Raw genomic sequence first — 13595 nt, 5'->3', positions numbered from 1 at the left:
GCGGCGGCGGCGGCAGCGGCGGGGGGTGAGTCGGTGGGGCGGGCGCGCTGGGTGTGGGACTCCGGGCTCCTGGTTCCGTCTCGGCCTACTCTGTTTCTTTCTCCCCCTCAGCCCGCCTCTGGCCGCGGCCCCGACCTCTCACCCCTGACCCGCCGCTTCTCCCCCGGAGGGGCGGTCACCGCAGACCCCGACCTCTCGATCCCGCGGTGTCGGAGTCTGAGCCTGAGCGGCCTCTGAGGCCCCTGCAGGGATCCAGTTTCGGTCCCGCACCTCCCGCGGAATGGGGTCGGGGTCCTACCTGGGAGAGCCTGGAGGGGCCTTCAGACCCCTCCCATACCCTCTGCTCGAGGCCTGCAGACTCCTCCCCGCGTGGCCTGAAGTTTGATTCTAGCTCAGGCTGGCCATCCGCCTGTGCCCGGGTCGCCCCTCTCCGCCACTGGCGGCGGTTATGGGGGAAGGGGCTCAGATCTCTGAGACCCAGGGCGCGTCAGGAAGGGACGCGAGTGAGGGCCGCAGGCCTCCAGCGTGTTTTGTTGTGATGATGGAGCCGCTCCAGCCCGGGGGAGGGGCCGGGCCAAGCTGACAGTACCAATGCCCGGGCTGCTCCCTGGTCCGGGAGTCTCTGTGTGCTTTAGTTCCGGGTGCGGGTGACCTGGTGTGGAGCTGGGGTGGGAGTTGCCTGAGCCAGGCCCCCGTCGAGGCGGAGTTGGCGGCCTTCCAGCTTCCCTCCTCCATGCCCTTGAAAAGGAGGAGCGTTTCACCCGGTGGTGGCGTCTTGTAAGGTGGCAGGTTTGAGGTTGCAGTGGTGGGGCAGCGTCAGCCAAAAATAACCATGGGGCGCTGGAGTGGCTGGGATCTGGGAGGGCAGACGCTGACCTGGCTGGCTGCTCTTCTTGTCAACCCAGTTCTCTGGCCAGGAACTGCAAATGAGAAGCCGACTAGGCCTGTGCTCAGAGAAAAGCTGGCATCCTTGGCCTGGTTTCCTTTACATTATCTTTCTTCGCTGTGTAAGAGCAGAGCCTTCCTGAACATAATTGTGACCCTTAGCTTCTTTAAATAACCTGTTTGCTGGGGTCTCAGAGCTTCAGAGATAATTGATGAGAAATGGGATCTAGAGCCCTGGCTGGGAAGATAATGAGGGACATCTGGTATTCCCAATATTACCTCTGTCTAGATTGTGTTGAAGCAGAGGTTATCTCCGCTCTGATTACCTGGTGTGGTACCTTATAGTTCTCATCCTTGTCATCTCCACTGCCAAGTTAGCTGGGGGGTGTTGTCTCCAATTTTCAGGTATGGTGACCAAGGCCTAGAGTGACTTGTGTAAGGTCACTAGGCCAGTAAGTGGGAGCACTGGGATTTAGTTTGGGGTTTTCTACCCAGAGCTCTCTCTCCCCTTGGAGGGAACTTATAAAATATTCTTTATGTCCTAACATAGACCCAGAGGTGTTACCTGGAATCTTTATAACCTTGTTCATGAAAAGCTGACTTAAGTAAAGCATTTGACCTAAAGGCGTGTGCTAGGCATTGTTAAAGAAGCGGCACAGTGTAATTCTCACAGAGCCCTATAGAGATTACTATCCCCTTGTTGCAAGAAGAAGTTGAAGGTCACAGTGGTTTAATAACTTGCCTAAGGGCACAGAGCTAGAAGTGGCAGTGTCGGGACTCAGACTGACATCTGTCTGGCTCTGAATTTGTGCTCGGTCCACTAACGTGAACACGGTGGGCATAAGAACCCTCTAGGTCCCAGGAGGGAGTCTTTGGCTCTGGTGTGGACCAGACCACATCCTCCAGCTCTGGTGCTTTGCCTGTGTGGCCACCAGAGCATCTTCCATGTCACTTAAGGAGATGCGAGATTCCGCCTTCCTTCCATAACTTGGGCACCTGACCCAGGGTAATTGCAGGAAACAGTGAAACCTTAGTCAGCTGATCGTCAAAACAGAACAACAATTTAAGCTCTTGAGGAGCTGTGGGTGATTTTACATTGTATTTACCTCCAAGGTTTGCTGGGGCCTGGGCTTCCGGGTAGATAGGAGAAGAAACCTGCTGGTGGGGAGATTGAGAGCAGTGATTTTCTCAGGATCGTGGAGAAGCTCCCAGGGGTGTAGTCGGATATGCCTGGCTGCCCTGCCCATCCACAGGGAGCTGGTTCATTCTGCTCTCCTGACAGACCCTTCTCATGGGAGGGGGCAGCCTCAGTGGGTTTGTCCAAATGTGCTTAGTTGGGCGAACCCATGACTGACCACTGTTGGAGTTTGGCTAAGCCAGGTAAAGGGTTGGGAGGAAGGCTGGCCGTGATCTCTGCCCAGCCCTCCGATGGAGGCAATGTCAGGGTTCTGGTGGGTGGAACAGTGAGCTGGCCTCACATAGACATCTTCCTCAGCTGGTGTCTGATCCAGCCTGGCAGTTTTCTGTAGCAGATTTAAGTCTCTGCTGAACAGGGACAGTGAGGTAGGGCCCTTTTGGCCTGCCTCTCGGAGCACACAAGCTTGCCAGCCCCTCAGCCCTCCAGCTCCTCCCGAGAGGAGCACAGGAGAGGGGACTGGAGCAGGGGGTCTAGCAGCGGTGGTACGGTTGGAGGCGGGGCACTGCCTGGCACGGTAGCGCGGGTGGTTGGAGCGTGCCACAGGGGTCTTGGGCAAGAAACTCGGGGGCTCTGAGGATGCTGGTATCAGCTTACTGGAGCTGAGACAGAGTGTGGAGCAGCGGGGGCTAGACAGACCCCCAGCTCTGTTTGGCCGGCCCCTCGGATCGGCTAGGAAATGTTTGTGAGACCCTGTGCACCTTGTGTCTGCCGGCGGCCCCTCACCCTGATGTGTGGTCTTTGCTCCCTTGAGTGGGGTCTGGCTCCGGGCCTCAGCCAGGCAACTTGGCTTCGGCCTGGAGGGCTTTCACCCTTGGCTGCTGTGGGTTGGCTCCCTGCCAACAGCCCTTTGACTCTGGCCTCTGGCTTGACAGACTGGTCGCTTCATAGAACCCCACAGACAGGAGGGAACTGTGCCCCGGACGCTGTCCTCTCTCCTTGGCCTTGGTCTCCTGCGATGGCGCCCCGCATCCCTGCACCTGTGCCAGCTCGCGGTGCCCCGGGCGCCCAGGCCCCAGGCCCCGCGCTGCTGTGCGGGGGAGGCAGCTGTTTGTTTGTCCACTGGCGCGGGAGGGTGTTGCCCGTTGTGTGCTGTGTGACCAGTGTGACCTCAGAGCTCTTTTTTGCTTCATAAACCCCTGGGAGGGGCTGCCCCCAAACACAACAATGGGCCTCTTCTTCAGGAGTGCCTCGGCTCCCCGAGCAGCCCCTGGGCTGGAGTGGCCGGAGGTGGCTGGCCGCCCGGCTGCCCGCTGAGCACGGCTGTCTCTCCCGTGGCCTAGATGCATCACTGTAAGCGATACCGCTCCCCTGAGCCAGACCCGTACCTGAGCTGCCGATGGAAGAGGAGGAGGTCTTACAGTCGGGAGCACGAAGGGAGACTGCGGTACCCGTCTCGAAGGGAGCCTCCGCCCCGGAGATCTCGGTCCAGAAGGTGACGGGAGGCTAGGTGGGAGGAAGGGGCTCCATCCCTCGGCAGGGCTGGGGAGACAGCGGGGAGCCTGGGCTCCTTCGGGGCCTGCCGCCTCTGCCGCTGCCTCCCCCCCCCTGCCCCCCCTGCCGTCCCAGCGGCAGTCCCGAGCCTCTGTGTTTGCTGCTGTCCTGCTGCCCCTTTCTCTGTCCTTGAGTCTTCCTTGTCCAGACGCGGTCCCCATTTTCTAGGCCAGCAGCTCCCCTGCTGACTTCCGAGCCTCCCTCGGTGGGGTTAAGAACACAACCTCTGTCCTTTCCAGAGGTTGGCCCCTCATCCTGTGTTAGCAGCCCCCAGGAGCTCTGGGGTGCTGGGACCCCCCGAGGCCCTTCACCCTGCTCTCCTTCCACCGTGCTCTGCCTCCTGCCCTGGAGGGGTGCCGCCAGCGGCCCAGCTTCTGGAGGCGGGACTTCACGCACACGCTCTCCCCCCACCCCCGCCCCCATCTGGATGCCTCTGCTCCAACAGGCCACCCTTGTGAGCTCTTTGTGGGGGCCTCACCACACGCCTTTTGCCCAGAAGCGAAACCTGGGCTGGTGGGAGGAAGGTCCCCATCTTACCGGTGTCTCACCCCCCTCCCGGCAGCCACGACCGCCTGCCCTACCAGAGGAGATACCGGGAGCGCCGTGACAGCGACACATACCGGTGTGAAGAGCGGAGCCCCTCGTTTGGAGAGGACTGCTATGGGTCTTCACGTTCCCATCATCGCCGGCGGTCACGGGAGAGGGAGCCGTACCGGACCCGCAAGCACGCCCACCACTGCCACAAACGCCGCACCAGGTCTTGTAGCAGCGCCTCCTCGGTGAGTGATGGCCAGAGTGTGCCGGCTGGGGCTTAAAGGCCTCCTGTCTTTCTAGCCTTCTCTCAGGCTGGCTGGTCTGGGTGAGTACTGCCAGCCCCACGCACGCGCATTGGGTGTGCGTGCATGTGTGTGCGTCTGTGTCGTCTGGTCCAGGTGCCGGGCTGAGCAGGGGGCCCGGCTCCTCCGTCTTCTGACCACTGGCAGTGGAGGCCAGAGGGGCTCTGGTGCTGGCGCCGGCTGGCCCCCGGCCCATCCGTGTCTCCGCGCTGCTCTGGACCTGGGCCACGTGGTGCGAGTGGCCGCGGACACTTAGGGAACCTGATAGGGTTGCTGGTACATGGTCTGGAGCTGCGTGGCCCGGTCCCTCCCACCCGGAGATGGGCCCGCACCCATGGCCGCGTGCGCTGACTGGCGTGGCCGGCACCCCCCTCCGCGGCCTCTCGTCTCCACACCCCTCCCTGAAGGCCTGGAGGCTGCAGTGCACTCGGGTAGGGGAGGTCTGCCTGTCAGTCAGCTCAGACCGGGAGCTTCCCCTCTGACCTCTGATCTCCAGCCAGGCCCTCTTCAGCCTCGCCTCTTCCCGTGAGGGGCGGTCAAGACAAGGGGGACAGCGCCTGTGTGACGGGGCACGTGAACGAATTGCAGAGAGGCCCGCAGCCCCAGGCCTCATCCAGTCGCCGGCCGCACGCCCGGAGCGGGGCCTGGCCGTGTCGTTAGCGCGGAGGAGGTCTAGATCTCTGCCGACTGGGAGCCCACGCTGCACTCGGGCCCCCTGTGTGTTTGTCTGGTCACGTGCTGTCTTCTCTTCTCCTCCCCCCACCCCGTCCTTCTTCCCTCCCGCTGGCCAGGAGGCCCCAAGGAGTAGTGGTGGAACCCGTGCGGGGGGCCCGGCCTGTCTTCTGCTCAGCTTTCCCATGACTTCCTTGAGCGGCCACGGGGTACGGGCTGGCTGCGGGCGCCCAGCACGGCCTGGTGGCCTCTGTGCACGCTGCCACACGCTGCTCCAGGATGGCGGTGCAGGTCTGTGGCTCCGCGGCTTCTCTTTCTGGTGCCCTCTGTCGTCATGAGCTCAGGATGGCCTGGCCTGTGAGATCATGGGCGCCAAGGCCAGGGCAGGAGCTGGCGTGGGGCCTGTGTGGCCCATCGTGGTAGGTGGTCGCCTGGCCCAGAGGATCCTGGGCTCCTTCCCCGCTCGAGGCTGGCGGCACAAGGGCCGCCGGCGGAAGGCCGTTTCTGGTGGTGATGTCGAGTCTGGCCGTGATGCCGTCTGGGGGCAGGTGGCGGCTTGGCTCTGAGTGGCAGCTGTCGGGCGTGTGCAAGGCTGCGTGTGCGAGGCAGGCAAGGGCAGGCCGGGCGTTCTGCAGCTGAAGCCAGCGTGGTCTCTGGCCGTTCCGGACCACCGGACCCAGGCTGAGCCAGCCACCTTCTTGCGCCGTTCTCACCGCGTCTTCGCGCTGGCTGGAGCCATCACGGGAGGGCCCGGGAGGGGGACACTCAGTGGCGAAGGGAGCCGGGGCTGTGGCTCTCCGCGCGGCCCGGCCCCTCAGCAGCGGAGGCTTGGTCGTCTTTCTGAGCGTTTGCGGCGCCCTTCTCTTAGATAATGTCCGAGTTTTCTTTACATACCTGTAGCTGTTTTTACTTTTCTGTTTTTGAAGTCAGTTTGTGTCTTGACGTGTCCCTTGCAATATCCCTATCGTTATATATGCTGTGTGCCTTATGAAATGCTGGGATCTGGAAAATCCAACCAACCAACCCACCGGCTCCTCACCGTCTCCACCTCTGCCTTTGACTGACACCTCAATCTGTCAATCGGAACCGCCTACCATGCGATTGGTCGGATGGCGTTTCGGGGGGCGGTGCATGCAGAGAAGCCAACAGAGCAGTAAGCGCGGCAGCCGGAGTGTGGAAGATGACAAGGAGGGCCACCTGGTGTGCCGGATCGGCGATTGGCTCCAAGAGCGATGTACAGCCACCTTTCGTAAAACTTTACCTCTCTACTTTCTACCCCCTTGTTAGACGAGACCTCTCCTGCCCGGAGGGGCCTCTAGTGCGCGTGGCGCCTTAGCGGGGCCACCAGTAATTGCCTGAATGACACAGACGCTAGCAACTTCTGTTTTTAAGAGTGTAGCCGTGAGAGAGAAACCTTTTTTGTTTTTGAGAATTTGAATGCTGTGAACTTGCAGGAGCTGCCAGCCCTCTGCCCTCCAGGCCCTCATGCCCTGCTTCTTTTCTCTCCTAGATGAGATCGTGGGGAACCTGGGCGAAGGCACGTTTGGCAAGGTGGTGGAGTGCCTGGACCACGCCAGGTGAGCCGTCCTGGGCGGAGCCAGCCTGCGGGCTCTGATGGGGGTGGGCGTCAGCTTCCCCTTTGGCTTTCTGGAGGGTCGCGCCGTAGCGGGGTGCCGGCCTGCGCTTGTTGGACTTCTGCTGATCTCCTGCAATAGGGAGAAACTCCCGGGGCTCCGCAGGCATGTGGCCTCCCTGCCCACGAACTGTTGGCCAGCGAGGGGCGCCGCCCTGGCGGCCCTTCGAGCCGGCCGTCGGCACACGGCCGAGGCGCTGGCCCTTCTGTGGTCTGGGTCCGCTTCCTGCCATCTCGTGTCGGGTTAGGAATACTGCTGAGTCCAGACCAAGCCCGAGCCCCCCTCCCCCACTTGGGAGGTCTGCCCGAGAGGCAGTGCACGGCCCGGTTGCGAGGAACAAGACTCGGGCTCTCTCACCTTGCTGGCCGCTGCCTTCTCCCACGTGGCCAGGCTTGATTCCAGGTCCCTCTGAGTGCGCGGAGGTAGAACGGGGCTCTGCCTGTGTGTGTTTGCGTGCTTCTGGGGAGCCTTGCTGCCTTCCAGGGTGCACAGTGAAAGGCTTTTGTCCCCTCGCCCTTCCTCCAGACCAGAACTCGTGCCCTGGCTGGGAGGCCACCTCCTGGGAGCCCGCTGCCTCCCTCCTCTAATGGCACTCTCATTGGTCTGGTGCTTCAGCTACCAGGTGCCTGTGTCCTTGCTGTCTCATTGGAGCCACATGCTGCCCATCACAACTTTTCTGCTCTGTTAGAGGTGAAGAGAGAGGACCCGTATCCCCCAGTTGTGGAGTGCTGGCTCCGAGTACCACCGTACGGGGTGCTCAGAAAGGACAGTTATTAGACCTACCTGTCCAGCTAACCCTGTGGCCTCCATGTAAGGTAGTGACAGTGACTGACCGGAAACATCCCTGGGCTCCCAGTTCCCATCTAAATACGCCTCAGACCCAGTGTGGCCCACGAGGTTAGGGCTGGGGCCAGGGGGCATCGGGACGTGTGGGCCATACTGGCATCAGAGAGAGCGGAGGCCGACCTGCGAGCTGTGGCACGTGGGGCAGCTCATCTCTCTGGGCTGTGCCACCCTGAGTAGCCGGAGCGGAAGTGAGCCTCTGGAGTCAGGAAGGGGCAGGCACAAGGCTCGGGGGACTTTTGGGGGGTCCCCTCAGCGAAAGGAAGGGCCTGATCCTCAGAGCCATACACCTGGTGGTGGCTGCCTGTGGAACTGATGGGCTCCCTGTGCTGCAGGTCACAGTGCCGTTGCGGGATCCTGTTCTAGGAGCCTGGAGGGTGGTCTTTCCCCTGAGGCCTTTCCCTGCCCTGAAAATCTGGGAAAAGGGGATAGGGAGAAAATAACGGTATTCTCCAGAAGATGCCTCTGCCCTGGGGCCTGTGAGCTTTTTCCTTAGGCACCGACGCCAGCCTCCCAGAGGCTTCAAGCCAGGGCTGTCTCACTCTGGTTCCCCACCAGGCTTCTGAAGTCTGGCCGGCCTTTCCTGATAGCCGCCGGGCCTGGCAGTCGAACCTCAGCACGTTCCCCGCTCTGCCGGCGTCCTGCAGGTGGCCTGTTAGGCCAGGCTGGCGGGTGGGACGCACAGAGCAGGAATTCTTAAAGTCCTCGCTAGACACTGAAGAGGCCTCCTGGCGCTCGGTGGTCTCTGATGAATGCTGTGGCTGTTGGTAGGCAGGCTGGGGGGCGAGAGGGAGTGCACTAAAGGGAGCAACCTGGGGACTCCCGGCGAGAAGACCCTACCGCTGGCACCCTTACCCTCTCGCCAAGGCTTTGTCCCATCCTGGAACCCCACCCCAGGGGAAGCTGTTTGCCCAGACCTGGAGATGTGCTTCAGGAAGGGCAAGAGGTGCTGCAGGAAGGTCCTGGCTGGGATGCCCTGGCCGGGGTTAGGGCTGAGCGGCCCCCAGGTCGGGTTACTGAGCAAGCTGGTGCCCGTGCCGGCCGGCGGGCCAGGCCTCTACTCTGCCCACTCTCCTGGGAGCTGGCTGTGGCTGGCATGAGAGAGGCCCAGGCGGGCCCCGACGCGCTGGCTCACCGATGCCAGGGGAGCTTGCTTCGGAGCCTGGCGGTGCGGCGGAGCCTGGGGGCGGGTTGGGGGGCAGGTGTCTGCGCTCCCCAGAGCAGGTCCTGTTCCTGGAGTCCCGCGTGGTGTCGGCCAGGAGTTGCCAGGTGGGGCTGGAGGGTCGGGGGGGAAGGGCTGGGGCACATCTACTGAGCACGTCTGCTTCCTTCCCGGGTCTCAGAGGGAAGTCTCAGGTTGCCCTGAAGATTATCCGCAACGTGGGCAAGTACCGGGAGGCCGCCCGGCTAGAAATCAACGTTCTCAAAAAAATCAAGGAGAAGGACAAAGAGAACAAGTTGTGAGTGTCCCAGGGAACGAGAGGGAAGCTTTCGGTGGGGACGGCATCTGCTCCAGCCCCAACTGCCTAGACCCCCGGGCGGAGCCAGGTGCTCTCCCCTGGTTGTCACACAGAGCCAGTGGCCAGGCGCAGTGAGTCCTGCTCTGCCCCAACCGTCTGCGCTCTGCGGTGGCCTCCCAGGCCCGCTTCCGGAAAGAGGGGCCTCTCAGGTCGCGGCGGGGGTCTGACGACACAGCCCCAAAGCCGCTGCGGCTCTCACGCCGTCGGCGAGTTCCCAAGGCCCACTGAGAGGTTCCTCTGCCGCCAGCCCCGGGCTGAGCCCTGCGGACTCGGGAAGCTCCGTGAAGGGAGTGGGAGAAGGGAAGGCACGATTCCATCTCTTTCTGAGGTGCAGGGATTAGGGCTGTGTCACAAGTAGACGGGGCAGGACCCCTCAGAACTCTCCCTGTGCCAGTTGGAAGTTTAGTCCTTGCCCTGAGCTGATCTGGGTGACCTCTGATGGGGGACGTGCTCTTTGTAACTCCTGGTCTCTCTTCATGAGCACGTGTGACCCGGCAGCCTGGGAGCGGGGACCGGCTTCATATGAGGGAGAGGCAGGAAGCCAGCCCCCCGCAGAGCCTGAGCCCCCCCGACATCGTTCTCCCCTAGCCTGTGCGTCTTGATGTCTGACTGGTTCAACTTCCACGGTCACATGTGCATCGCCTTTGAGCTCCTGGGCAAGAACACCTTCGAGTTCCTGAAGGAGAACAACTTCCAGCCTTACCCCCTGCCGCACGTCCGGCACATGGCCTACCAGCTCTGCCATGCCCTCCGATGTAAGTGCGGCCGCCCCCGCTGCAGCACATGGGTCCCCTTCAGCTGAAAGGCCTTCGGGGAGGAGGGGGAGGCATCGGTCCCCTCCAGGGGGCTCCGGCGCCCACCTCGGCCGCAGGCCGTCAGGGAGAAAGGAGAGAGCGGCTCCAGATCAGGCCAGCTCGCCGTCCCCCCTCACCGTCCTGCAGTGGCTGGAAAGGTGGAAGCCTGCCCGGTGGATCCCAGCCCCTGGCACTGCCCGCGCAGACGCCCTCCCGCTGTCCCTTCCCCTCTGCCTGCTGGCCTGTCAGGGGCCCCAGCCTGCAGGACGTGGTGGGCGGTGCGGAGGGGAGGTAGCTAGGCCTGGAGCTAGGCTGTCCGGGGTCTGCACAGATGCAGGGGGCAGGGACGAGCGCTCTGAGCGAGGTGGGCGGCTCCGTGAGGGCGCAGCCCCCCGGGCTGTGCTGAAACTCACTCCGAGGAAGCAGAGGGCCATCGTTGGGGGGAGGCGGGGCACACCACGGGAAGGTCTGGACCGCTGGCTGGGAGCCTGGAGCCAGAGTGCTAAGGGCCGGGTCGCCACCACTGGTGGGGCAGGGGCTGGAGGAAAAAGGTCTCCCCCAAGGCTGAGGGGTGGGAAGAGGCGGGGCTGGCTTCGGGTGGCCCTGGGGTTATTAGTTCAGTGTTCCGTTGCTACCATCTGAACATTCTTCGTAACTTTTGAATAAGGGGAACTGCATTTAGTATTTTGCCCCCGGCCTGCAAATAACGGAGCTGGTGCTGGGGAGAGGGAGGCTTCCCAGGCTGAGGACGTGGAGGGAGGCTTTCTAAATGGGAACAGTGTCCCCTGCCTCTCTTGTTAAGTGTCAGAACCGGCCAGGGCCCCAAGCCCCGAGAACTCGAGAGGGAAGCCGGTGTGGAGGCGGAGTCCGCTCTGCCCCCCGGGCCCCTGCAGAAGTTGGGGGTGCGAGGGGGTGCGGGCGTGAAATCTGGTCTGGCGCCGGCAGAGGGGCGTGAGAAGCGGCCAGGCTGCTCAAGTTCCTGCTTCTCGCCTTCCTGCGTCCCCAGTTCTACACGAAAACCAACTGACCCACACAGACTTGAAGCCAGAGAACATCTTGTTTGTGAATTCGGAGTTTGAGACGCTCTACAACGAGCACAAGGTAGGGGTCGGGAGAGGCAAGGCCGCGCTCTGGGGTAGCCCCGGATGGACCGCTGAGCCGCCGCCTTCCTTGCCCCTCAGAGCTGCGAGGAGAAGGCGGTGAAGAACACCAGCATCCGCGTAGCTGACTTCGGCAGCGCCACCTTCGACCACGAGCACCACACGACCATCGTGGCCACGCGCCACTATCGCCCACCCGAGGTGATCCTTGGTGAGTGACTGGACGGCCCCCACCCCTGACAGAGTGGCCTGCTGTCGGGAGGGTAGGACTAGAGGCAGGGATGTGCCCGCCACCAGGGCCGCTGTCACCGTGGTTGCTCACTTGGCCTTACCGAAAAGGGGTCTTCTGTTGGGGTTCAGGCAAGGGTCCCTGCCGCCTGAGTGGCAGCTGTCCTTTGATGTCTGGGCCGGGAGCACGGGGCTGAGTGTCACAGTCGTCCCCCCTCCCATGTTGGCTTTCAGAGCTCGGCTGGGCACAGCCCTGCGACGTCTGGAGCATCGGCTGCATTCTGTTCGAGTACTACCGCGGCTTCACGCTCTTCCAGGTGAGGCCTGCCGCGCCACCGGGCTCGCCTGAGCGCCGCTCCTCGGGCGCACTGCTGGGGCTGGCGTGCGGAGCCCGGTGACCGCCCCCCGGTCGGCACGCTGGGACACTCGGGCTCCCGAGGTCAGGGGAGTGGAGTGCTCAGGGCGTCCTGTGCTCGGCCTCAGCTTGGAGGGCCGTGGCAGGCGGAAGGAGCATTTGAGGCGGGGGGCACAGCCCGAGGGAGGGTGCAGAGAGGGGCTGGGGCGGGCCCGTTCTGGGGAAAGTGAGGAAAGTCACTGGAGAGAGGGGTGTGGTGACGGACAAGTCCACCCGAGAGGCTAAGGAGCGTGAACTTGACCTCGAGAGAACGGGCTGGCAGGCTGCCACCAGGTCAGAGGCCGGGCCTGCTGTTCAGTGGTGGCTTCACATCTCTTGGGGCAAGGTGGCACCTGCCCATCTTTTTTTGTCCCTTATTTTTTCTGAGGGGGCGGAGGCGGATACTGACCCCTGCTTGCTCTATCCCTGCCGTTCCAACAGACCCATGAAAACCGAGAGCATCTGGTGATGATGGAGAAGATCCTAGGGCCCATCCCGTCACACATGATCCACCGCACCAGGTAAGGAGCCCTGGGGGCGCCCTCAAGGGCTGGCCGTGGGGGCCTCTCCCGTCTTGGCCGTGGGTCACAAGCTACCGGCCCGTCTTCCCGGGACACCCTGGCTCCTCCAGGCTCCTGGCGGCCTTCCCTCCTGTACCCCAGTCTGAGTGACCCAGCAAACCACTTGCCCGGCCCTTCCTGCCCTGCTGTGTCCAGGCCAGCTTGGACCCGCCACCGCAGACGTGTCGCCCCTGCTACCCCTATTGCTTGACTCCTTCCTTCCCTTCGCTTCCAGGAAACAGAAATATTTCTACAAAGGGGGCCTGGTTTGGGATGAGAACAGCTCTGATGGCCGGTATGTGAAGGAGAACTGCAAACCTCTGAAGGTCAGTTTCTGGCTTCCCCCAGCTCAACTCATGCCAAGGAGACCCCAGGCACTGGGCAGACATACAGCAGAGAGACAGGCCGGGCAGCTAAAGGCTGCCTCCTCGCTCCGGCTCTGTGGGAGGCCGCACCCGAGGCTGCTGGGTGCCGGCAGCGGGGCTGCTCGCAGACCGCCCCCGAGGGGCCCTTAGCCCCACCCCTTCCCCACAGGGTGGCTATGGATGTAATGGGGGAACACGAGAAGAGCCAGCTGTCAGAGACACTGCTGCCTCCTGTCCCCCTCTTCTCGGTTTTGGGAAGAACTAGGCAGGACTGAGGTGAGGGGGAGGGAAGACGTAGACATGGCCGGAAAGCCTCTGTCGACTGCATTTGGTGCCCGGACCAGTGAATGCTGCAGAGGTGATGCCACCCACCTGTCAGGACTTTGCATGCGGGGGCAGAGGCACCGAGCCGGCAAGACACCCAGTAGCCTGGCAAGTTCAGAGCCAAACGCTCTACGCAGGCGTGAGAGGAAAGGAGCCGCTCGCTGTCCAGGAGGGCACACGTGGTCCTCCGGGGGGCAGCCCTGCCTCCTCGACCCACGCGGCGAGGCTTCCCAGAGGCACGGGGCCCCGCCGCGGCATCCCGCGACCCCGCCATCACACTGAGGCACCTTGTGTCCCTGAGCAGAGTTACATGCTCCAGGACTCCTTGGAGCACGTGCAGCTGTTTGACCTGATGCGGAGGATGTTAGAATTTGACCCTGCCCAGCGCATCACACTGGCGGAGGCCCTGCTGCACCCCTTCTTTGCTGGCCTGACCCCTGAGGAGCGGTCCTTCCACAGCAGCCGCAACCCCAGCAGATGACAGGCGTAGGCCGCCCCGCGAGCTGGAGAGCGGGACTGGGCTGCCCGGCCTTTCTCCACCCTCCACCGCCGGGCCCGCGGCCGGAGCCGCCCCGCGAACAGTGCAATGTGAAGGAAGGCGGGGGCCTGCAGGGGACGAGACTCGATGCCCAGCTGCCAGAAAGCACAGATTTGACCCAAGCTATTTATATGTTGTAAAGTTATAATAAAGTGTTTCTTACTGTTTGTAACCCCTGGTACCGGTGTGTCCGTCTCCAGGCTCCTTGCCTCC

The 13595-nt window shown here is 62.7% G+C and overlaps 1 protein-coding gene across 2 annotated transcripts in view; it reads left to right on the top strand.

Annotated features, from left to right (window-relative positions):
• CLK3 (CDC like kinase 3) overlaps positions 1-13554 on the top strand; it is a 13661-nt gene extending 107 nt beyond the window's left edge. The window contains exons 2-14 of one of the 2 annotated variants that reach the window (XM_040642997.1): positions 298-306; positions 3362-3515; positions 4137-4353; positions 6220-6316; positions 6593-6659; positions 8903-9019; positions 9668-9834; positions 10880-10974; positions 11055-11184; positions 11436-11518; positions 12037-12116; positions 12391-12481; positions 13149-13554. In XM_040642997.1, the coding sequence (XP_040498931.1) occupies positions 3364-3515; positions 4137-4353; positions 6220-6316; positions 6593-6659; positions 8903-9019; positions 9668-9834; positions 10880-10974; positions 11055-11184; positions 11436-11518; positions 12037-12116; positions 12391-12481; positions 13149-13325 (1473 nt within the window). In that variant the 5' untranslated portion in view covers positions 298-306; positions 3362-3363 and the 3' untranslated portion in view covers positions 13326-13554. Of the gene's footprint in view, positions 1-6; positions 26-297; positions 307-3361; positions 3516-4136; positions 4354-6219; positions 6317-6592; positions 6660-8902; positions 9020-9667; positions 9835-10879; positions 10975-11054; positions 11185-11435; positions 11519-12036; positions 12117-12390; positions 12482-13148 lie in introns of those variants that run through there. The other variant, XM_040642998.1, reaches the window with a different exon arrangement.
• The last annotated feature ends 41 nt before the right edge of the window (positions 13555-13595 follow it).

This window comes from Ursus maritimus, unplaced genomic scaffold (genome assembly GCF_017311325.1).
Source record: "Ursus maritimus isolate PB19 unplaced genomic scaffold, ASM1731132v1 scaffold_27, whole genome shotgun sequence".
In the NCBI taxonomy this organism is placed as follows: Eukaryota; Metazoa; Chordata; class Mammalia; order Carnivora; family Ursidae; genus Ursus; species Ursus maritimus.
The sequence above is the reverse complement of the archived record's forward strand: the minus strand, read 5'-3'. Positions and strand labels throughout refer to the sequence as shown.